The sequence below is a fragment of the Triturus cristatus genome, chromosome 12, assembly GCF_964204655.1.
Source record: "Triturus cristatus chromosome 12, aTriCri1.1, whole genome shotgun sequence".
In the NCBI taxonomy this organism is placed as follows: Eukaryota; Metazoa; Chordata; class Amphibia; order Caudata; family Salamandridae; genus Triturus; species Triturus cristatus.
The window spans coordinates 72,172,931-72,195,891 of NC_140595.1; the positions used below are offsets into that span (position 1 = coordinate 72,172,931).

Genomic DNA, 22,961 nt, shown 5'->3' on the forward strand with positions numbered 1-22,961 from the left:
CAATAATTAATTAATTATATGGAAAATGCTGCATTTACAGAATTAAAGAATTCCAGTGGCGCTGGTTGAAACGTACATGTTTTTGCCTTTTCTTGCCGCATAATTTAGTCAACCCTGATGCATGCTTTGTTGCTCCCCTGCCGCATAATTCCAGTGGCCCTGTTCCTGATGAAGGCAATAGTAGGACGGCCCGCCAGGAGCAGCATTCGCCCTATGCAGCTCATTAACACTACATGCCAGCCCAGCTGCACAGTGACACACCAAGATCTCAAATGAGTAATTTACTATGTTTTTGCGCCGATTTACTGATCATTAAAAAGGCCTTCAAATGTAGTGTTAATTGTGAATCAGCGCACAAGTGCTTGTGCAATCCCTAGTAAATCTAGGCGCATGACCGCAGAAGCTTGGCTCAGCAGAACAAGAAAGGGCTGGGAGAGACAGGCGATTATAACACACCTTTTCATGGAGAGCTTTGCAGTTTCGAATGCAAACCTGAGGACTTGTGAGTGAACTTCTGGGTGGGTATTAATTCTGAAGTTTTTGTGAAAGCACAGCTGAATACTTAGAATGCACACTGTTTCCTTGTGAGCAGCATACAGAGTATTTGTGAAGCCTTTAGAATTCAATTTGAGCCTTGTGAACGCAGAGCTGAGAACACCTGTGAATGCACGTCTTAGTACTTGTGAATGCACGTATCCGTTCTTGTGAATGCACATCTGCGTTCTTGTGAATTCAGATCTTGACACCTGTGAATGCACATCTGCGTTCCTGTGAATGCACATCTCCGTTCCTGTGAATGCACGTCTGCGTTGCTGTGAATGCACATATGCGTTTCTGTGAATGCATATCTGCGTTTCTATGAATGCATATCTGAGTTCTTGTGAACGCACATCTGCGTTCTCGTGAATGCAAATCTTGACACCTGTGAATGCACATCTGCGTTCCTGTGAATGCACATCTGCGTTCCAGTGAATGCAAGTCTGCGTTCCTGTGAATGCACGTCTGCGTTACTGTGAATGCACATTTGCGTTCCTGTGAATGCACATCTGTGTTCCTATGAATGCACGTCTGCGTTCCTATGACTGCACGTCTGCATTCCTGTGAATGCACGTCTGCGTTGTTGTGAATGCACATTTGCGTTCCTGTGAATGCACATTTGCGTTCTTGTGAATGCACATCTGCGTTCCTATGAATGCACGTCTGCCTTCCTGTGAATGCACGTCTGCCTTCCTGTGAATGCACGTCTGCCTTCCTGTGAATGCACGTCTGCATTCCAGTGAATGCACATCTGCGTTCTTGTAAATGCTCGTCTGAGTTCTTGTGAAAGCACATCTGGGTTCCTGTGAATGCACGTCTGCCTTCCTGTGAATGCACGTCTGCATTCCTGTGAATGCACATCTGCGTTCTTGCTCTTCTGAGTTCTTGTGAACACACATCTGTGTTCTTGTGAATGCACATCTGTGCTCTTGTGAACGCACATCTGCGTTCCTATGACTGCACGTCTGCATTCCTGTGAATGCACATCTGCGTTCCTGTGAATGCACATCTGTGTTCCTGTGAATGCACGTCTGCGTTCCTGTGAATGCACATCTGCGTTCCTGTGAATGCACATCTGCGTTCCTGTGAATGCACGTCTGCGTTCCTGTGAATGCACGTCTGCGTTCCTGTGAATGCACGTCTGCGTTCCTGTGAATGCACATCTGCGTTCCTGTGAATGCACGTCTGCGTTTTGTGAATGCACATCTCTGTTCTTGTGAACGCACATCTGTGTTCTTGTGAATGCAGATCTTGACACACGTGAAGGCACATCAAGTGCTTTTCACTGCAGAGGAGAGTGTTGAACGATGCCCACCCGGCTGCTTGTGAACGTTCATTCATGTGCTTATGCTCAACGTTGGACAACATCAACTAAAGACAGTTTCACGTGAAACAACCAAAGATAGATATGACCCCCTTTGAGCCTCATGGGGTAACCGGAGGGACATTATCAGGGCTTGAAGACTCCCCAATAAGCTCTAGAATCATCAAATGACCAACACTGGTTCATTTTCACTTGCATTCTAATTCCATCGATGTTGGGATGTTGGGATTCACGATCGGGCATTTTTTGAAAACTTAGCAAAGTTTAGTTGAAAAATTACTAAAATTCCTAAAAAAAGGTTCTTGCCCTAGGCTTATGTTCACGATGATGGTTACAAAGGAGGCCGGTTAATAGAGAAAATAAAACATAGATACTCTTACCTACAGTGCATCGGCAGATTTTTTCAATGTGAATCTATTCTAGATTCACACAAAAGTATTATTCAACTAGTATATTCACATGTTTCTATCAGTTAACCAATACATTATATAGTTAAAACAATCCTAAAAAACATGGCATAAGGACTGGACAACAAACACAGAGATAGCCTAAATCATCATTTCAGCAAAGTTCATCTCAATCAATATGAGTTTAAAAGAAAAGAAAAAAAACACAATATAACATTCACCAAATAAGGTACATACCTGAGATGTATCTCATTCACGTTTTCTCTAATTTTAAGAGAGACACATTGAATAGTAAGATAATAATGTACTATCCTATAGTGATAAGAAATAATATAGCTCGTCTGCATCTATTGAAACTGTACAATTCAATTCCATTTCATTTGCATAGTTATTAAAAAACCATGGCAATACAATAAAAAACTGCCAATAAACCTTAACTACACACAATAAAATATAGTGCTATGCATGGGTAACTGATGGTAGCAGCTTACAAACATAAACAGCTAAGGGTAGTTTAAGAAGTGGGGCAAGTTATTTACTTCTGGGCGCGTCAATGACATTTGCAGAGCAATATAAAAAGCATTGGCATTTGTAACAAAATCTAAGATGTGGACTGAATAACAGACAGTGTGGGTTAAAACAGTCCCTTGCTAAACTTAATTTATAATGGTCAAAGCGTAATCTGGTCAGAGAGTCCTTTCGTTTACAATAGATACATACCCTATGTAAGACTCCATATGCTTGAAGTTATTAATATGTAGTGAGATCTGACAGAAGGTTCACATTTCTGTGCATATTCCTTACTTAATTGTTTATAGTGTAAAAAAGCTTTCGGAATCCATGATTTATCGATCCTGGTGTGTATCCAAGATGTAAAGAAAAGTTCTGGCTTTCCCAGTGTCTGACAAAGCTCTGATTTATTTGATCTATGGAATGTCTTCATAAAAATACATTTTTATATAGTCCTTCATTATGTCTCTAGTAAGGCTAGTTGAGGGTTTAATCCAGGGTGACACCCGTAGCAACAAAGGAGACAGTTTAATTGTGTTCTTCGGACAGCCGAGACCAAGCTCCGCTTGGCAGGAAAAAGAATGGGAATTATGTGAAAAACCTAATAGCTTCTCACAAAACTTGTTTTCATTTCTCTGGAGATTAGATAGAGCCCTGAATTACATTTTTATGGACGCACATCACTAGCAGAGTCAACTGGGCTGTTGATTACGTTGACCTGATGCCCAAAACTGTTTGTGTGCCATTTTGAGAATTTATTTTCTGTCACAATGTCTAGAATATGTACAAAGAAGGAGGGGGGAGCCCTTATAACCCTCTAGAGCTTGGGATACACTACAAATCATGTGAAAAAGGAGAATAGCTCTAGCAGGAAGGATAAACAGAATTAAACAAGAGACCCACTTTTTAGATCGAGCCTGGGCAGTACAGGTGCTTCTCTGCGAGGCATGCTGTATTTGAGTATGAACTTGAAGCTCTGCCCACTCTCCGCCCATATTTTTCATTGGTTTGTGTCATTGTCCTTTGTAAATGCTGGCTTCTGATTTGTTAATAGGCTTGTTAGTCTCTCCTTAGTACTGCCTTGTCTGAATTTGTAACCTCCCATGAGGACTGACCCTTCTACTTCTGTTGTCACACGAAATGTCTTATTTAGTCTGTAAGCACTATTTTCTTTAATGAGTTTCTCCTATTTCAGGCACGACATGCTTTCCTGCGACAATCAGCGCGCAGTGCGTGCTTTCACTTTCCAAGCAGCCCGGGACAATGGCGGCCGCTTCTTTGAAATGAAATAGGTCTCACATTTACAAGAGTTTGAGCTATTGGAATTGTAAATGACAATGCCTTTTAATTTATGTGTTAATCATCAAAACAGATAAATAAAAGGCTTTGTCATTTACAATGCCATTAGCTTAAACTCTCGTTAATGCAAGACCTGTTGCATTGCAAATGCTTGTTATTTGTGGTCTCTGGTGGAATAACTCACCTGCTATGATTATTTCATTTTCATTAGCAACTACATATTAAATAAGTCAACGAGAATTATGACTGTATTGCTGTGCAAAATCAAGGAAAAAGACAAGATAACCTTTAAAAAAAATCTTAATAGAGTACTGTTTCTAATAGGCAAATAGTGAGTCTAAATACATAAATATATGTTACAAACAATCAATTTCAAAGTAGCAACTAAAGTGGTAACATAAAGTAAAGAAAAAAGTAGGCGGCCACAAATAAAAAGTGGGTCTCTTGTTTAATTCTGTTTATCCTTCCTGCTAAAGTCTAGAATAGACTGAGGTTGCAAAATTATTCCAAACTATTGTCACAGGTAAGGAATGATTTCCTTTTATATCCAAATTATTGTTACAGGTAATATATTATTTCCTTTTATGGCAAACTTTTGCTACAAGTAATTATTTTCTTCCAGAATTAAACTGTTGTTAGAGGTAAGTCATTATTTATTTCCCTGGCAAGCCACTCAACTGAATATCCAGGTGTGACGAAACAAATTCAGCCATGTGTCTGGTCTCCGAACATCTAATGGGCTAACCTGCACTAGTTTCACTATTTGAAAATATTAGATTTTTTAAAATCTAATCCCATTATTTAATGTTTGTCATTTTCATGCCAATCTTTCTATTTACTTCCTAGATTACCGGACAGGCCCTTGCTTCAGCCAAGTCAGCAACCAGATGTGCCAGGGACAGCTCAGTGGCATCGTGTGCACCAAGACTCTATGCTGCGCTACCATTGGACGAGCATGGGGTCATCCCTGTGAAATGTGTCCAGCTCAGCCCCACCCCTGCCGTCGTGGGTTCATTCCTAACATACGCACTGGGGCGTGTCAAGGTAAGTTGCAGACCAAGATTTCCAATTGACTTGGTACTATGTCTGGTGTCAGCTCCACTTTTGAGGAACAACACTCTTGTCTGCATCTCACTCATTCCATGTCTCATTGTTCCCTCCTAAATATGGTAATGTCGCCCAAAACCAGTGCTTAATTAATAATTTTTTTTTAAAAAAGTGCCAGGGCTCTCGTTAAGAGGCCACTCAAACTTGCAATACACTTTGCTTCTGCCATGTTGCCAATGATAGTAACAGCAAAACTACCAGCCATCGCACTCCTTCAAGTGTGACAGTTCAGCCTATTTCAGGCCCCCAAAGCTTTAAGAATGGCTTGGGCTGCAGGCAGTAGTTATTTTTAATGTATTTTTTTAATGTATATGCACGCCCACCATTCTTAAAATGGCGTCAGATTTAGCAGCCAACTTTTTGTGTAAGGTATATAGTGGAATACTCACGTCCGGCTGCTATCCAGGTATCTGGAAGGAAACAATTGTCCCAATGCCGACCCCCTAGAACTCAAGAACTTCCACCCTATATCCCTCCTTCCTGCTCCTGCAAAAATCCTGGAAAAATCCATTGCTACTGAGCTGATGAAGTATTTGGATGTACAGTAAATCTTAGATTGCTCCCAGAATAGATTCCGCGCTGGTCACAGTACGGAATCTGCCCTCATTACAGCCTCCAACCATAGTCGGATGCGGGTAGATCAAGGGTGTTCGGCGGTGTTGATTCTGCTCGATTTATCAGCAGCATTCGACACCGTCTCTCCAGTGCGAACGATTCGACTCTCACAGGAAGTGGGGGTCACGGGAAAAGCTCTGCAGCTCCTCCAGTCTTTTCTTACTGACAGAAGGTACACAGTTAGTTGTGGAGGCTTCAAATCTAAAGCTTTTGCTCTCCCATGTGGGGTACCTCAGGGCTCCTCACTCAGCCCTCCCCTTTTTAATCTTTATGTGACTCCTCTGGCCGAACTGGTGAGACCTTATGGATCTCAGGTGCTCTCCTACGTGGACAACACCCAAAGCATTGTCTCTGTCACCAACAACCTGCAGCTAGTTGCAGAAAAGTTTAAAGCTTGTTTGTCAAACATCATCGGCTGGATGAAGGGCAATTCTTTAAAGATTAATACAGACAAGACCGAAGTACTGATCTTTGGGCCGCAGAAGTCCATCTGGTCCAAGGCCTGGTGGCCTACAGAATGTGGACCTCTTCATGCCCCGATAAAAACAGCCAAAAATCTGCGGTTAATCTTTGATGAGGGTCTGTCTCTTGATGCGCAGGACAATAGCACAGTCAGTTAAAAACCCTCAGAAAAGCCCTTCCACTCATCCCACCTGAACTGCACCGGCCCTCTATCATCGCTTTGATTACCTATCGGCTGGATTACTGCAATGCCCTCTACCTCAATATCACCGCTGCATCTCGGAACAGACTCCAGATGGTTCAGAACGCAGAAGCAAGATTGATTTTATATATTCCTAACCATCAATCTGCCGGAGAAGGAATCTGGTCGTTACACTGGCTCCCTATTAAGGAATGTATTTCATTCAAGGCCCTATGTACAGTATATAAGGCTGTGCATTGCAAGGGTCCGTCCCATCTCAAATCTCCGTTCCATTGATATACCCCAGGGAGGACCTTGAGATCATCCACACAATTCAAACCTGTTGTGCCCAGACTTCATGAATCCAGATGGGGCGGCCGCGCCTTCTCGTTGGCCGCTGCCAAGTTCTGGAATTCCCTTCCCCCTGCCGTCGTCAATGCTAGCTCCCTTTCTGTTTTCAGGGAACTCCTGAAAACCTGGCTATTCTCCTCTTAATCTGCTGCCGTGCTCCTCTCTCCTACTGTGTCTCCTTAGTGCCTTTACACCTATGGTTTTAGTGCGCTCTACAAATACTATCTTATCTTATCTAATAATTAACGTTTGTTGTGGTCATCTCTAAATTAGCCAGACAGCGCCACCTTGTGGCCGACTGTCCCAAGTGCCGGTGTTGACAATTAAGTGCCGGTGCCAAGCACCAGAAACCACCAGCTCAAATTGAGCACTGCCCACTCAGTGAACAATGTAAGACCAACACTATCAGTCCCTTTTCATATACCATCTTCGAAACAACAGGTTGGAGTTAATCCAAATGCCACACCCCCTCGTACGCTGGGTACTTCTTTCAGTTGTGTTCCAGAATATCGAGGAGAAAAATAACAGCCTGCAACAATATTGACTCAACACTATCGACTTCCACTGTATCATCATGCTATAGTATGTATAGGTACATTTAGGCTTACTATTTGTGACTTGTCTAACTTAAATTGACAATGTACATCATTAAGGCAAGTAAATTTGGAGTTAAGAAAAAATAGTTACCTATATTACACAGGTGTCAATAGCACCTGTGTAGTTATGGTTTAGTACAACTTTCCATTCAAAAGGCATTTATTTATTTTACTCATAAATAGCATTGCCTCTGCTCACAGAATCTGTATGAAACTTTCCCAAAAAAGTTAATTAACTTTGGGTTCCTCACAGCGAGTTTTATGTCATGTGGGGGCAAAAATAAAGGCAAAAGTGACATTTCCTAATTCAACCCATGTGTTCTTCTTTGCTTATCGATATAGAAGAAACGACTAAATGGAATTACACTAAACTTAGTAAGTAAGTAGAACTTTACTTAAGGATGCGCCTTTCCTGTGTAAATCCATTAAGTAGTTTTAAAGGAACTATCATTTAAAAAGTGTTCCAAATTGGAGATGAAGAGGTTGCATTTTAGAGCTATCTGTGCCATTAATCCATCAATCCTTCACATCTTCACAAATCCACGGAGGATTCACTTTAATTCATTTTTATAAATAATTGCCAACCATTGGACTAGGCAGCTTTTTTCCTGTCGTCCATTGTAGATTCGAGAATCCACCTGGGAATTCACAAATCCGCTGTGCACTGATTGGATAACCATCACAGAAAAATATTTCTGTTGCATCTGCCATTACCTAACAAGGTGCACTCAGCACAATTTTTGAAAACATCAAAACAAAAATGGCAAGAGGGTTAGGTTAAGCCTACCGTGACACCCCCATGAGCAGAGGTCCACCTGGCAGAACAAGTAATATGAAAAATGTGTTTTATCACCTGCTTATCAAATCCTGTGCCAGATTCACTAGGCTTAGACCCTGACTGTTACCCAGCAACCTACCTGGTGTCTTAGGATTCACAAACTCTAAAAAAAAAAAAAATTGGTTCCCTACAGGTGTTATTGGCCAACGCCTGCTATGTTAGACCAGTGGCATTACAAAAAGTAAGGGGGAGCCCCTGCAGAATACATGGAGGGGGCCCCCCCACTCTGGACCCAGTCTCAGCTCACGTGCCCATGCACAATCAATCACTCAATCAATCAGGGAATTGTAAGCGCGCCACTCACCCGTGAGGGTCTCAAGGCGCTGATGCCAGAGGAGGACCCCGCACCACGGGGACTAATGTTAGGCCGTTGACCTTCTACAGTGGGGTTTGCCACCCATGCTGGGTTGGCTTCAGATGGCCAGGCCCTACAGACAACCCATTGGCTGCCCATGTTGGATTGGGGGCAGAAAGGCCCTTTAACCAACCCTTGCTGCGGGCAGCCAAAGGCTGTGTGCAATAGGCGTTGTCCACCGGTTGGTGGAAAGGTCGGGCACATGGAACGGTTGGATGTGGTATCTGATCACAAATCCCAGAAATTCACTGAAAACCCCAAAGGCTATAACACATGAATTTCAGTGGTTTTAGGTTTTGTAACCATAACTGCACTTCAACTTTACTTTTATCATTAAATTAATGTTTTTTTTACAATTTACGTTAAGGTCTTATATCCACAGCTGACCATAACGTCACTTTATACTTTGTTTTTCAGTGAATGTTCACTGAGAGAAGGATTAGAGTGCAGTTATGGTTAGCTCTGGTATAACACCTCCATGAATATGCAATGTATGTATGTATGTATTTGGTATTTGTAAAGCGCAAACCTAGCCAAAGGCAGCGGAGAGCTATAAAGGGGATCAAAGGCAAGCATACACTCGACAAGTGATGGGAGAGGTAGCTGGTTTGTGATCTGTAACTGCACCATGATGCCGTCTTCTTTAAAGAGGGAAGTGGATAGGTGTGGCGCAGCTGCTAGAGCGGCTGACTCTGGAGCGCGAGGATCACGGTTCGATCTCGGGCATCAGCTCAGCTCAGCATCATGTGACTCTGGGCAAATAGCTCACTTAATCTCCCCGATGGCCCCCGGCGCCTTGAGACCTTAATAGGTGATATGTTCGCGCATTTACAAATATGTATTATCATAATAAGTCTTGAACCTTCTGAACAGCCAGTAATATCACAAAAATTCTCCCATGCTCCCAGAAGTTAGCATCTTCCAAGTAGGCACTATCTTGCACACCTCAGCCAGGGTCACCCATTCGTAGGCGCACTCCTATTTGTAAGAAGGGCCTGTAAACAATCTAACAAGTCTCCCTGGCAGGCGTCTCTGCTTCTGTCTCCCTGGCAGGCGTCTCTGCTTCTGTCTCCCTGGCAGTAGAGCCCACACTCTACCAGGCCCGTCTGCCTCCCAGCCCAGTGCAACAGTATCACTGACAGCTGCAGCGCCTTGTGAACAGTGGTTCTTTGTTACACAACTGTGTAATAGCACTTCCGGGCCTTGAAGAAAGGGGGCTAACAAAGCAGAGGCTTGTGCAGGAGAAGTCCTGTGGGAAGGCACTCCAGAAGGCTGTGTCCCCTTGGAGTGATAAGTTGCAACGCACTAACCATCCTTGTTTGCATATGAACTGGCTTGTCTTCTATCAGAGCACAGAGCGCGCGAGACCTCCCACGTGACATTGTGTGTCTTCAGGCCTTTTCCCTCTGATAGCTGTTTATTGTCCTTGGCAAAGAGCAGGACAGGCTCGCGATCACACGAGCGCCTCCTTGACATATGTGCAGTGCAGGGGAGAAATGCAGAGCGTTTCTGTTTACACACGTGTAGATCTAAGCAACACATCCATGCCGTGCTGGGCTGGTGGTGCCAAAGTGCCACAGCAGCCCTGCCAGGCCTTAATCCCCAGGCGGAGCCCTGCACACTTTCCCAGGTCTTTGGGGCCTGTAGTCTTGTTTATTTCACTATAAATGTAGGACTACAAGTCTGAGAAACTCCAGGGAAAAAAAACATGGACTGTGGCAGCTCATCACGTACACGCCTGTGAGACTTGGTAGCTAAGGTGGGCCTTACGTGAGCCCTGGCCAAAATGCCCAGCTTGCAGATTTTGGAGCTCTTGAACATGTTCCAATTTTGAGAAACAGCTGGAGGCAACTTTCATGTGGCCTTCTGCATAATACATATGAGGCCATAAGCAGAAATCAATGTAGTTAATACATATGATACTGACTGTAAAAGTTGTATTTATTTCCCTTTTAAGGCTCATTGTAGTGTATTTTCCATGGTGGGGGGTACTATCAGCTAAGCTAGGTGATATGATTGTTGTCCCTTTTCTATGTTTGTGGGGTGTCACTGTTTTTGTTTTCCAAATTCTGGTCATCCTCACTATGAGGCGTGGCATAAACTCTAAGTCAATAATCGCTCATGGATGGGACGCCATCTTTTTTGTGCGGCAAAGCTGTTGACAGAAGAATGCTTCGTATTAAAAAGCTGAACTGACCAATTATATTTGCGTCTGTGCAGTCTTGGCGACTTTAAAATAATTTATTGTTAAAGAAATTATCATTGGAAACCTTGCCACCGAGCATTCATGGGCAAATCGCATGCACACAGTGCTAATGAATTATCAGCTACCCCCATTGGATGTTATTTCCAAAATGCCTTTGATTGGCTGTGACCACTGTTTGACGTCACCCATAAAAAATCACGACTTTGGCTTAGCCATAACATGTAAAAATTCTGATCATACCCAAAACTCGTATTCTGCGAAAATGCTGTCCTATTTAAATCCTAATTTGTTCTATTGCATAAAAAGAGAATTACTATGCTTTAGGGGCTTATTATGAGTCTGGCGGTCCACGGACCACCAGACTCACAGGGACGTTCTTCTGACTGCCCTACTATAACTAGAGCGGTTGGGTTGCCCTGGGACCACCGCAACCAACAGGGATCAGCAATTCCTGGCAGTGGCGCGACAATCTTGAGGCTGCAATATGCTAGGTGGGGCCGCTGCGGCCTGCTAGGCGTATTGCAAGTTTCCTACTGCCACACTTTTCATGACGGTGTGACTGCCATGAAAAGTGTGGCGGTCGGGAAAAAAAGGGGGCTAGGGCCCCCTGGTGCCTCTCGCCATGTGGATGCACACAGGGTGTGCATGCGCCCCAGGACCTGCACAGCATGAACCGCAGCAGTCCATGCCGCGCAGGTACTGCCATTGACGTTCCCATTGCGGTGCCTTTTTCATAGGCACCGTCCTGGGAATGCCACAGAACTGCCCACCATACAGGAGAAAACTCCTGAACTGGAAGGCGGTTCCTACACGGGTTTGGCGGTGCTGTCCTGCTCCCGCACCGCCAAACTCATAACGCTTTTAGACTACTTTACGTTTCAACACTGGTATCAATAATGAAATGGGCCATTATATTTATGTGTTAAGACCCCCCTAATAAAATAAGAGAGCCGAAAGCTTGATTTTGATTTATCAGAATTAGTTTAATTGAATCATGCTTCCAGCTGTATTGTTTGGTGTTTTATCACTGTAGTTACTTTTTTTAACTTCTACATGTATTTAGCTACATATCTTACTTACATTTTTGGGTCATATTGTCATTCTGTTTTGCTATTGTAAGGCATTATAGTGTAAATGATTTTATCTATACAGCCGTACCATTAGTAGGATATTTCCACAATAAGAAAAAAAGCAATTGTTATCAAACAGGGATATCCACACAGGGAGAAGTATGGGGTAGCAAAACATGCCGTCAGCCTCAGGCGGAATTTGCCTTGGGCACACAGGGATATTTAAATACATACAACTTAAAGATGTATTAAGGAGCGGGGAAAAAGATTCAACTTTACTGGAGGAATTGTTACAGCAGGGCAGACTCTTGGGTAGCAAAATGACCAAGAAGGCAATTACCTTACTATACATAAGATTAATGGATAGCACCCTTACGGAATTGGAAACCCTGAAGGCACACAGGAAGGCGGAGGTTGGCACACTGAGAGGTGGAGGGTGTCACACTGAGAGGAGGAGTGTGGCACACTGAGAGGTTGAGGGTGCCACACAGGCAGAGGGAGGTTGGAACTCAGGAAGGTGGAGGTTGGCACACTGAGAGGTGGAGGGTGGCACACTGAGAGTTGGAGGTTGACACACAGAAAGGGGGAGGCTGGTACACTGATAGGTGGAGGTTGGCACACTAAGAGGTGGAGGTTGGAACACTGAGAGGTGGAGGGTGTCACACTGAGAGGAGGAGTGTGGCACACTGAGAGGTTGAGGGTGCCACACAGGCAGAGGGAGGTTGGAACTCAGGAAGGTGGAGGTTGGCACACTGAGAGGTGGAGGGTGGCACACTGAGAGTTGGAGGTTGACACACAGAAAGGGGGAGGCTGGCACACTGATAGGTGGAGGTTGGCACACTAAGAGGTGGAGGTTGGAACACTGAGAGGTGGAGGTTGGCACACTGCGAGGTGAAGGTTGGCACACTGCGAGGTAGAGGTTGGCACACTGAGAGGTGGAGGTTGGCTCAAAGGAAGGTGGAGATTGGCACACTGAGAGTTGGAGATTGGCACACTGAGAGGGGGAGGGTGGCACACTGAGAGGTGAAGGTTGGCACACAAGAAAGTGGAGGTTGGCACACTGAGAGGTAGAGGTTGCCAAACTAGAGAAGTGATCATTGGAGGAAGTGTCGCTGCATCTCAGGGATGTCTCAGTGACCTCAGGATCCTGCTTGGTATAAACTAAATCCTTCGTAAAATATAGTACACCATGGTCCAGGGGCATAGGTTCCGTCTCCTGGACCCCAGATGCCCAACTGTGATCAGTAGCGTGTAAACTCTCCATCATGGAGATCTTCTACTTTGCAACTCAGTGCCACCTGCTTTGACAGACCTGTCAGTCATTTAGGACCACAATTGTGTTACAAAGGAATAATATGTTGCGTTGTGAATTGGAAGCAGCCGGGGAATCTCTCTTTCACCTTCTGATTTGCAGTGAGTGGCAAAGTGTATATGCAAACCAGAAAGACATTTTTTACCTTGCGACTTGCCCTATTGCAGTTGCGAAAGCCTTTGATTTTCCCCTGGCAGCCTTTAGACCCGCTGAAAAAGTTTCCCACATCAACCTCATGGTTCTTCAAATGGGAAACAGAGTAGGTGACTCCTAACTTTGTCTGTAATGTTACCATCCTTGCTATAGCCCTTTTCGAAGTTGTAATGACATTTTTTGATTTCTTAACCTGAGCGCCCTTTTCGAACATACGTGCATTGCAGTGCAGGTGTTTGATAGTCATTGGCCCAGGGCTACCAGAGATGCCTCAACTCTGATTCACAATCTCCTATTTTCTCCTTTCAGATGTGGATGAATGCCAGGCCATTCCTGGACTCTGCCAGGGAGGCAACTGCATCAACACCGTTGGCTCCTACGAGTGCAAGTGCCCCGCTGGCCACAAGCAAAGCGAGACTTCCCAAAAATGTGAAGGTAAGCCGACAAAGTGTTGCGCACTGAGGTCGCGACTCATTCAAGAGATTGTTTCAGTGTGTGATATCTGTGAGTGGAAATGAGAGTATTTCTATATTCCATCTGCTCTTGTAAAACCCGCAAACACCTGGACAATAGGAGGAAACAGAGAATCAACATGGCAACAGTGGAGAATATATGAGTGTGTATAGAGGTAAAAGGCCGGTGTCATTGAAACAGTAATGGAGTGCTGTAAAGAACTTATATTGGGGCACAGCAAATAATTAGATCAGTCACATACAGGGAGAGAGAGGAAACACGTTTTTTTCTTCAGAGGCTTTTGTGTCAGCCTCCAGTCAAATTATGATCATCACAACTAGAAAAATAAGTCCTAAATAAGAGAAGAGAGGTAAAATTCCCTGGTGTTCAATTCAATTTATTTGCTAAAAGAAAAGATGCATAACTTTACTCACACAAGGTGGCAAGCTTCATTATAGGGTCAAGCCTCATCAACCACACAAGTCCAAGGTACACCAATTTCAGGCTCTTTAACTGCTCTCCCCTGATAAGATTGTTCATTTGTTGCTCATTATTTTTATATATGCTGGGGTATTGTTTGAAGATTAACATTGTGTAGTGGTGGGAATTTTAATTTTAAATTTGTCACCCACTCCCACAAAAAAGGATCTCATCTGAGTTATCAAGACCTTCCCTAACTCTGTAGATAGTGAGAACAGAAACAATATGTTCGTGTGGCATAAAAAACAACATGGTGGTATATCAGCAATATAGGAGTGCAGTATAGAAGCTGTGTGGGAGTGCAGTATAGAAGCAATATGGGAATGCAGCTTAGAGACAATGTGCATGTATTTTATAGAAACAAGTTGGACGTAAAGTTTAGAAACTACAGGGCAGTATATCGCTGAGATGATATAGGAAAACATCAGACGCCATATGGTGGTGAGTCATAGAAATAATATGGGGGTGGATCATGGAATCAATATAGGAGTGACTCACAGAAACAAAAGAGAAGTGATTCTTAGAATCAAATTGGAAATGAGTCATGAAACAATATGGGAGTCTGTAATAGAAATAATCCACAAGAGCATGGTAGAAATAATTTAGGAGTGCCTTCGCTAAAGGCTCGTGAAGACAGACAAGGAAGATGTCAGACAAGGAGTAGGAAATACCCGATGGGCCAGAAGGAAAGATATAAATTAAGCCAACTCTTTGATGGTTGGTTCTTTGAGCTTTGAAGGACAATGAAACGGATATTTGTTTTCATATCAGTCCTGATGAAATTATGACTGACCAATCATAGTCAAATATATGGGAGTGGGAGCGGCTATCCAGGTCGGCACTCGCTGCTGAGACCGCTAACCTACTTTTCATGGCTTTTACTTATTTCAGCGCCATCATATCCTATGATTCTTATGGAGTCGCTCAAATGAATGTCCTTGAGTTAAGAAAATCAGCATCGGCTGTTTACATGTATACAGAATAGTTACATATAGTAATATATGTCAGTAAGATCATCCAATCATTACAATTTAGGTGTTAAGATGATATTAAAAGTTTTGAAAATGAGTGCTGAACAGTAAGTTAAAATTCACACATGTGACATTTAAAACAATGGATTCCTCTGGGATCACAGTGTGTTTCCAAGACTGAGTCAATAGCTTTAAAAGGGAGAGTACATTGGTTGCAAACATATGTTTTTGGTCCTGAACAGCAGAAAATAGGGCTGTGTGGAACTAAGGTAGTTTTAGACTGCACACTGTTGGACCCCTGTTGTATCCCACCTAGATCATTCATGCGTTAATATGGATAGTTAATTGGGAGAAATAGTACGGAGCACAAGTTCAAAACAGTCATTCACATTCATACTGGGTAGAAATACTTTTATACAGTGAGAAACTATCATGCTTGGTCCACCAAAAGAATTTCAAATGAGAGTGAGTACGGACTCAAGCTGGTGCAGCAGATCGTATCCAATTTGAGTCCCATTGGTTTGAATGGTGCTAGACACTGACACGTATCGGCGTGCCTATTCATGGACTGAAAGGTCTTCTTCAGGACAGGAGCACACAGTTTATAGAGCAGCACAGAGAGCGAAGCTAATACTACCTTGGTCTATCCTTCTCCCTACTGTGATAAAGTGGAGGGCTGTTTTAAAAACAGATGTGAACCTCTGGCAATGAGCAGCCCAAACAGAAAACTTTTGTTTTATGAACTCTGTAATTATCCTACCCTTTACAAGGGCTTCTCAATTAACCAGATGATTGCTTGTGTATATCAAAGACTGTTATTGTGTTGTAGAAATGCATAGCAAGCCAGCTTTGGGCAAGACATTAATCAATCCTCTGCTGGGAATTGATATGCTACGTAATGCAGGCATGTTATTGGTAATTTGATCACAGCTGTGGAATTTAGGATACCAGAACGGAATGTTTTATGGCTCTTGTATTAAAGGGGTAAAGTTCTCCTTGCTGTGTGATGTTATGGCCTTTTTATTTGTAGCTTTAATCGGCAACAATAGACGTTATATGCTTCATTTTTAACACATTTTGACAGGTTTTTGAGACTTCCACATGATGCTGTGGAGCATGGCCTTACGATGATGTGGTTTGAATGTGTCTTTGCCGGACAAAGCCATGTTAAAGTGATAAGCAATTGTTTCGGGCCGTTCAATAACTTATGAATTGATTCAGAGTCTATATTGCCCTAAGATTTCAAAGGAACAGCATCAAAGATTCCAACCGCGATAACCGGAGTTGTTCAGAAAAAAGTAGCAGCATCCTAGACGCAAAACACATGCCCACACTTTGAACTTGCAAGATTCGAAGAATATTACATTTGAAGATCATATGATTTGAGATTAAATACTTATAGATTGTTTAAGATTTGAGCTTTCTCCAAATGTCTCCAATTTTTGTTTCATTTTATACTTGTAAAAAGTTTAGGGAATTTACAATGTCATTAGTGCACCAAGCTCTGGTCTGATACATCTGTACCAAATCTGCACTAATACATTGTAAAATGTGACATTGATGAGGTTTTAATATTCAGATATTGAACACCAACTATTTTAACATTATGATGAGTCTAACTGACAAAAAAGATCATCCACTGTCACATTCCTCATTTTCTAACTCTTCATTTAATGTTTTTAGCACAGATTCACATATTAAGCTGTAGGTGTGTAGATGCAAACATTCACTATATATTTTAAATGTTCCAAACTATAGCTTAGATCATTGTCAGACTCAGTAGTATTACTGTGCTCAACCACTGCTGAGAATCATCACTCTCAAAGCGTACTCAACCGCTTCACAGGAAACAGACACAAACTGGGTGAAGTCCACTTTGAAGACTTGTTTGAGGAATGTGTGTCATTGATGACCTTGACCAATAAGCCTGGCTTGTCTGACAGCAAGAAAAGGTCTACGTTGATGAAAGCAGCTGAGGTTCTTACAGGTATTGTTGGACCCATTGGGAGATGAGCCCAGATGTTCCCGCACATGGGATTCCCGGGTGCCGAAACTCACTAGAGAAAAACCAGCATGGCGCTATGCACCCACCACCCAACCCTTTCTCACAGCAAGGGGACGGGTGCACCTCTTTACTCATCAACCCTGAAGCTTCCGGTGAAATCTGGCCACCTGCCGACACAAAGACGCTCTGTGGACGCACAGTCACATTTACCACAAGCTCAGAGGAGGTAGTTAATGTAAGCAGAACAGTCTCGGAATCAATCAAAACCTGCGAAGAAGGACTCATAATTCTGGTTCTCATAGGTTATTCTTCATTCTGTTGACTGTGACTGAATATAGCTGGATACAAGTGAGGAGATACCACCCCGAATTTGTAATTCTAGCCCAAGTATCATCCCAACTTAAATCCAGCCTGCTTGGAATGAGACCCTGCATTTTATATTATCAGGCCCTCTAGCACTGACCAAATGAAACGTTGCTCCCACAAGGATGATGGAAGTCTCTTCTAAGGATTCTGTGTTCACGGAGTAAACACTAGTGCTGTTGTGTAAAGATTTTCTCCATGCAGGCTGCAAAACAGAGTACAGTAGCAGAGAGCCTGGCATTTATGCAATGGAAACCGTAAAATGTGCGACCTCTTGGCTCTTACGTAATACGCTCAATTTTTTAATATTATTATCCCGAATGATGCTCTTGTTATTGACTCCATGACATTAAATGCTGAGACACCCATGTCTGCACTGGAATCGTCCTCCATAGGGTGGCTCACAAAAATCTGCATCTGGACCACAACTCGCAGAGGAAAAGGCTTGCATCAAAATGGCGGCTCTCAACTTGTGTAATGACTCATGGAATGTCTGAGATGATATTATTTTTTAGTCGCTGCAGGTACATCTTTCAGTAGTCTTTAGCCTGGGGCTGGGTCTCTTTGATGCTCGCGTGCAGCAGGTTTGTCAGCATTGGGGGAAGCCTATGGGTTCCCTTTGATCACGTAGAACATGTGTTGGGGAGCCCGGGGGTTTGATGTTTGCAATTATGTTTATGATGTCAGTCTCTAAAAGTTCTCTGATGGGAGAGAGGGGCTCAGTCTTTGATGTGGTTGCGTTGCTGGAGACCAGTCCTTCATGGGTGGAATTCCGCTCAATGTTTGCCTTAATAAATCACTTTTTTGTGTGATGAGTCCTTACATCTGTCTGTGTTATTTGTTTGATCCCTGGGAATTTAGCTACCATGTTAACTAGTTCCCTTGTATGGGCGCTACGTCTATCAGCATTGTTAAAGATATTCTTTTTGCAGGCTTTCTGCAAGGAAACTGCTCTAGTCTGTTAAGGTGAATTCATTTTCTTGTTCATCTTCTTGTATTAGTTGTCAAAATTCACCTGCAAATAAATGATTTTGATATTTACCTAATTTTTTTGTGGTTGGCTGAATTCATTGGGTTAGGACAAATACACAGGCAATGGTGTGTTCTCATCCCCATAGAGTGGGTGATGTGACAACGGTTGTTGCAGGGGGTGCGTGAGTCTTTGATCTGATTGTTGTATCCTTTACATGGGAGCTAATGTCAAATGCATTCAGAGGCTGCAACGTATCCAGAACGCGGCAGCCCGCTTGGTTTTGATGTTGCCTAAGAGAGCTCTGGCCACCCTGCATTGGCTTCCGATCAAGGAACGAATCCTGTTCAAGGCCCTCTGTGTTAGCCATCGGATCTTACAGGGGAAGGGGCCCACCTACTTATCCAATCTTTTAACTCCGTATACCCCCACCCGTCAATTAAGATCTAGCGGGATGGGACAGGTTAGTATACCTATCATCAGGACAGCAAGGATGGGTGGTCGCTCCTTTCGCTTCCTGGCGGCACAGCAGTGGAACAAACTCCCGTGGGGGCTCCGGTTGGAGGCTTCGGAGGCAGTTTTTCGCAAGGAGCTGAAAACGTATCTCTTTCCTGTAGATTAGCCACTGTTGTTTTCTTTCTTTGAGGGGCTGTAAATTATGTAATTTCTGTCAGAGTGCCGCTAGGGTGTACCGTAGCGCGGGGACACACTAGCCTAGTGTAACCAGGCGCTTTATAAACTTGTTATTATATTATTATACTTACCTTGTTGTAGCTTGTACAGGCTTTGTTTTCGGACTGTTTACTTGTACGTTTCATGGGTTATGGTGAACATCACGGCTTCTGTGGAGGCTGGCGGTGCTTAACTTGTGCCGGTGGTTGCAATTGGAAGGCCTAGCACTCATTTTGGACGACCTGGGTTTATTTTTATTGTCATAGTTTGACCCAGAGAGAAGATGTCAGAAAATGAAGGAAAAAGGAGAAAGACAAAGTTAGGAAAACCCTATACTGGGCTTAAGCACTATGTGAATCTACTCCTATACTAGTGGAAAAACATGGGCAACATTAATCGACATTTGAGAGTGGTCATTCATTAGCAGAAACAGACAAGACCCCAGGCTGCTGCAAAGATTGGCATTAAGCTCTCTATAAAAATAGTCAACTATTTTTTAAACTTTAATGGGTTAGAAACGGAATGAAAAAACAACATATTAGCCGCTTTGTAATGAAAGTGGTCTGTATGTCAGTTTACTAAATGGTTAGTTCATCTTATAGTCTAGAATATATTTCATGGGTCCAGCATCTATCATTTTCATTGTGCGTAATGTGAGTAATCACCCCCAGTTCGTTCGATGTAAACAAAGTTGGAAGGTTCAGCTTCAGAAAACACTCCTTTTTTAGGTCTCGGCATGCGCTGCTCTCGCCAAGCAGTGCTTCTTGGAATCAATACGGATTCTGAAGCTGTGTCTCCGCCTGCAGTTTTCATTCGTGTGCGTCGTTTGGCGTCACAATTTATGCAAAAGGCAGTGCAATGATTGCACCGGAGGCATTTCAATCCCTCCTGGTTGCCACCCTGCCCTGTTTGGCCCCGCCCAGCGGGATTGGATCTCTCACTTGCGGCATTACACACTCTCCTTAATTAGCTGGGACGCACTATGTTTTTCACACAACGCCCACAGCTTGTTTAATATGCGCCTCGGCGTGCTCCTGTTGCCACCTCCCTCGGGCCAAGGCTCGTTATTCAGTGCGCTTTTTGTTTTACAATAGCGGCCCGGGGGCGTTCTATTGTGTAATGTATGAGGATCTGCTTTGTTTCATTTAAACAATAATATGTTCTTGCTAAGTATATTCTCTTCGTTTTGTCACGGTATTATTTGGAGTTGTGTGAAGAGTTTCACGGTGACCTTGCTCCCTTTCCCAGACTAGCTGTGGCGTGGGGAGCTCCCTGCGACTCCCACTAGGCGCCTCCAGGGCTGCGGTTGGACTCGGAGAGATCGCAGGCAGTGAGGCAGACGGAGCTCAGAAGATGGCGGCCCCCATGCATCGCTGAGTGTATGCAGGAGGCGCAAGCTCTTTGTCTCTCGCGCTCATAGCCTGGGATTGCCTGCAGCCCCTAGAAGACGTCTGTGAACCAGAGGCGACCAAAAACACCCCCTCCAAGCGACACCTTGGGGAAGGGGCGGGAGCGCCTTCGTTTCTCCAGTTCTTTTAGGCTTGGAAAGTTTTTTCAACTATTCCATCTAATGGCAGCCTTCCAGTGGTATGTATCAGGTCTTAAACATGAGGACAGCAGGGCACAGCACCTCAAGCACTTATTTGCATCCTATGTAAGACCCACGATTCGAACTGAACGCCGATTTAGTTTTTACTGTAATCCTTTCTGCTACGCGTTTCATTGGGCTGACTGGGATTTCGACAGTGGTCCCGGTTTCTCGTCCGAAACTCCTCATTGTTTAACTTTATAACTCAAGAGCGGTGCTACAGGCGTAGTTCAGAAACTACCACAACCAAAATGCATTTTATTAAATGTAAATATACTGAACTAAGCAGTGAAGGGGTTAGCAGCCACTTTATATTTTCTGTAATTGTTATCTGTCAAAGTAGGACAAACAGAACAGATAACTAAATGCCACAACTTTTTCTGTCCTGTGCTTTTCTCTTGCAAAATGTTATTTTTCGGTACATTAACCCACTTGTTTCTAATAAAAAGACTTCAAGTCCCAGGAAGCAGTGTTTTGCTTGATGAAAGTCATGGCTGAACACCCAGCATCCCGGTGATAGGGAGTGACTGTACCGCGAGACACGGCGACTGTGATTGGCAGCCTGTAGTATGTTTGCAGTGAAATGTAACAAAGAGCCCACGTTCAGTTCTGGGAATGGAATTAGCCATTTCCACAGCTTGGGAGATGCCACTCCGATAGCGCTGCACGGGGTTGAAGGTCGTGGAGGAGCAGAGTCAAATTGACAGTTGCCCTTTATCTTAAAAACTTAACTGTGTTGCAGATACACATGTTTTCATACCTGTGTCACGCAGCAGAAAAGACGTAAATGCATAAAGATAGTTTGGAAATTGAGGTGCTGGAGCTTAAACTGCCAGCCTCATGTAATCAATAGTAGCCCTAAAAAACAAGCATTAAAAATGCAATAGGTCTCGCCTTTCATTAAGTTAAAGCCATTTTCTTTGCTATACAATACCATTAGCAAAGCAAATGGCTTTAACTTAATCAAAGGCGAGACCTATTGCATTTTCAATGCGTGTTTAAGAATAGTTTCCCATTTCACTTGTGGACCGATAGTCTTGATTTCAAAAGTATGGTTGTACAAAGTTGACAAGTTTTCTTAATGCAGCCTTGGCAAAGTTCTAAGGACAACTCGTCAACATCACAAACGTTCTACTCGTTCCCACATTTGCTTGAAAAGTTTGACTTTTGCAACAATTAATATCATGAAAAGTGAACTTGCAACCAACAATTCTCCATACATTTGCCATGGTGCATCTGCAGATTAGAGTGTGATTAGCCCCTCCCTTCAAGAATTGTGTTTTTGAAATGTTCACACACAGGTACCTATTCTACATGTAGTTAGAACTTGGTAATAGGAAAGTGACCCTGTTGTTTTTCTGTACCTCTGGTTACCGCCCTGGATGTGAAGTTGGACATTGTCTTCATATGTTTGGATTTTAACATGATGCGGAGCTAAAAACGTAGTTCAGGAATGTAGACAAGGAAGAGCCTGTTTGGATTTGTTGATGCCTATTGAATAAGAATAATTGTAGACAGTCTTATTTCCCAGTAGCTCCAGCAGCAATTTGTTGCACACTGGTTCACCTCTTTTGATAGGTTGAGAACAAATAATAATTTGAGTGTGAGTTTAAGGTTACATATATGCACATCTATGAGCCTTACATACTATTTAAGTAGCAAATATTTGATTTACATATAAGAACTTTTAAAAACAATAACAAAACAATAGATCTGAAACCAAGTTGATATTTTGGATTTTAAAAACAGTATCATTTTTTCTTTTTTGGCATCCGCAAAATCGTGACAAAAAGGAGTACCAAAATCAATGGAGACGGTCACGTTCATCAGCACTAGCTGAAACCGTAGTCATGGTTCCTATCGGCTGCCTAAAATATAGTTTGTTACTTGTGAGGAATGTTATTAGCTTCAACTAACTTCCTGTTTCTCTCTATGATGTGACGAAAATTTTTCCAGTATTGTTGGTGCAGAACAAGTGTCATAAAAATATATCCAACACTTTCACTTTACCGGGAGCGTTAAGCGTGTGCTTAAAGAGGAGAAGTCTGAGGAGAGCTTTGGATCGTAGATAGATTAATTGGTTCCCTAAGATTGGTGTCTGGGCTATCCAAGATGTTTAATCATATCGTGAGGATA

At 43.1% G+C, this 22,961-nt stretch overlaps 1 protein-coding gene across 1 annotated transcript in view; it reads left to right on the forward strand.

Moving 5' to 3' along the window:
* Positions 1 to 22,961, forward strand: part of LOC146772546 (fibrillin-2-like) — a 263,733-nt gene that overhangs the window by 124,964 nt on the left and 115,808 nt on the right. Inside the window, exons 7-8 of the mRNA XM_085638491.1 lie at positions 4,924 to 5,121; positions 13,633 to 13,758. Of these exons, the coding sequence (XP_085494617.1) occupies positions 4,924 to 5,121; positions 13,633 to 13,758 (324 nt within the window). The remainder of the gene's footprint in view (positions 1 to 4,923; positions 5,122 to 13,632; positions 13,759 to 22,961) is intronic.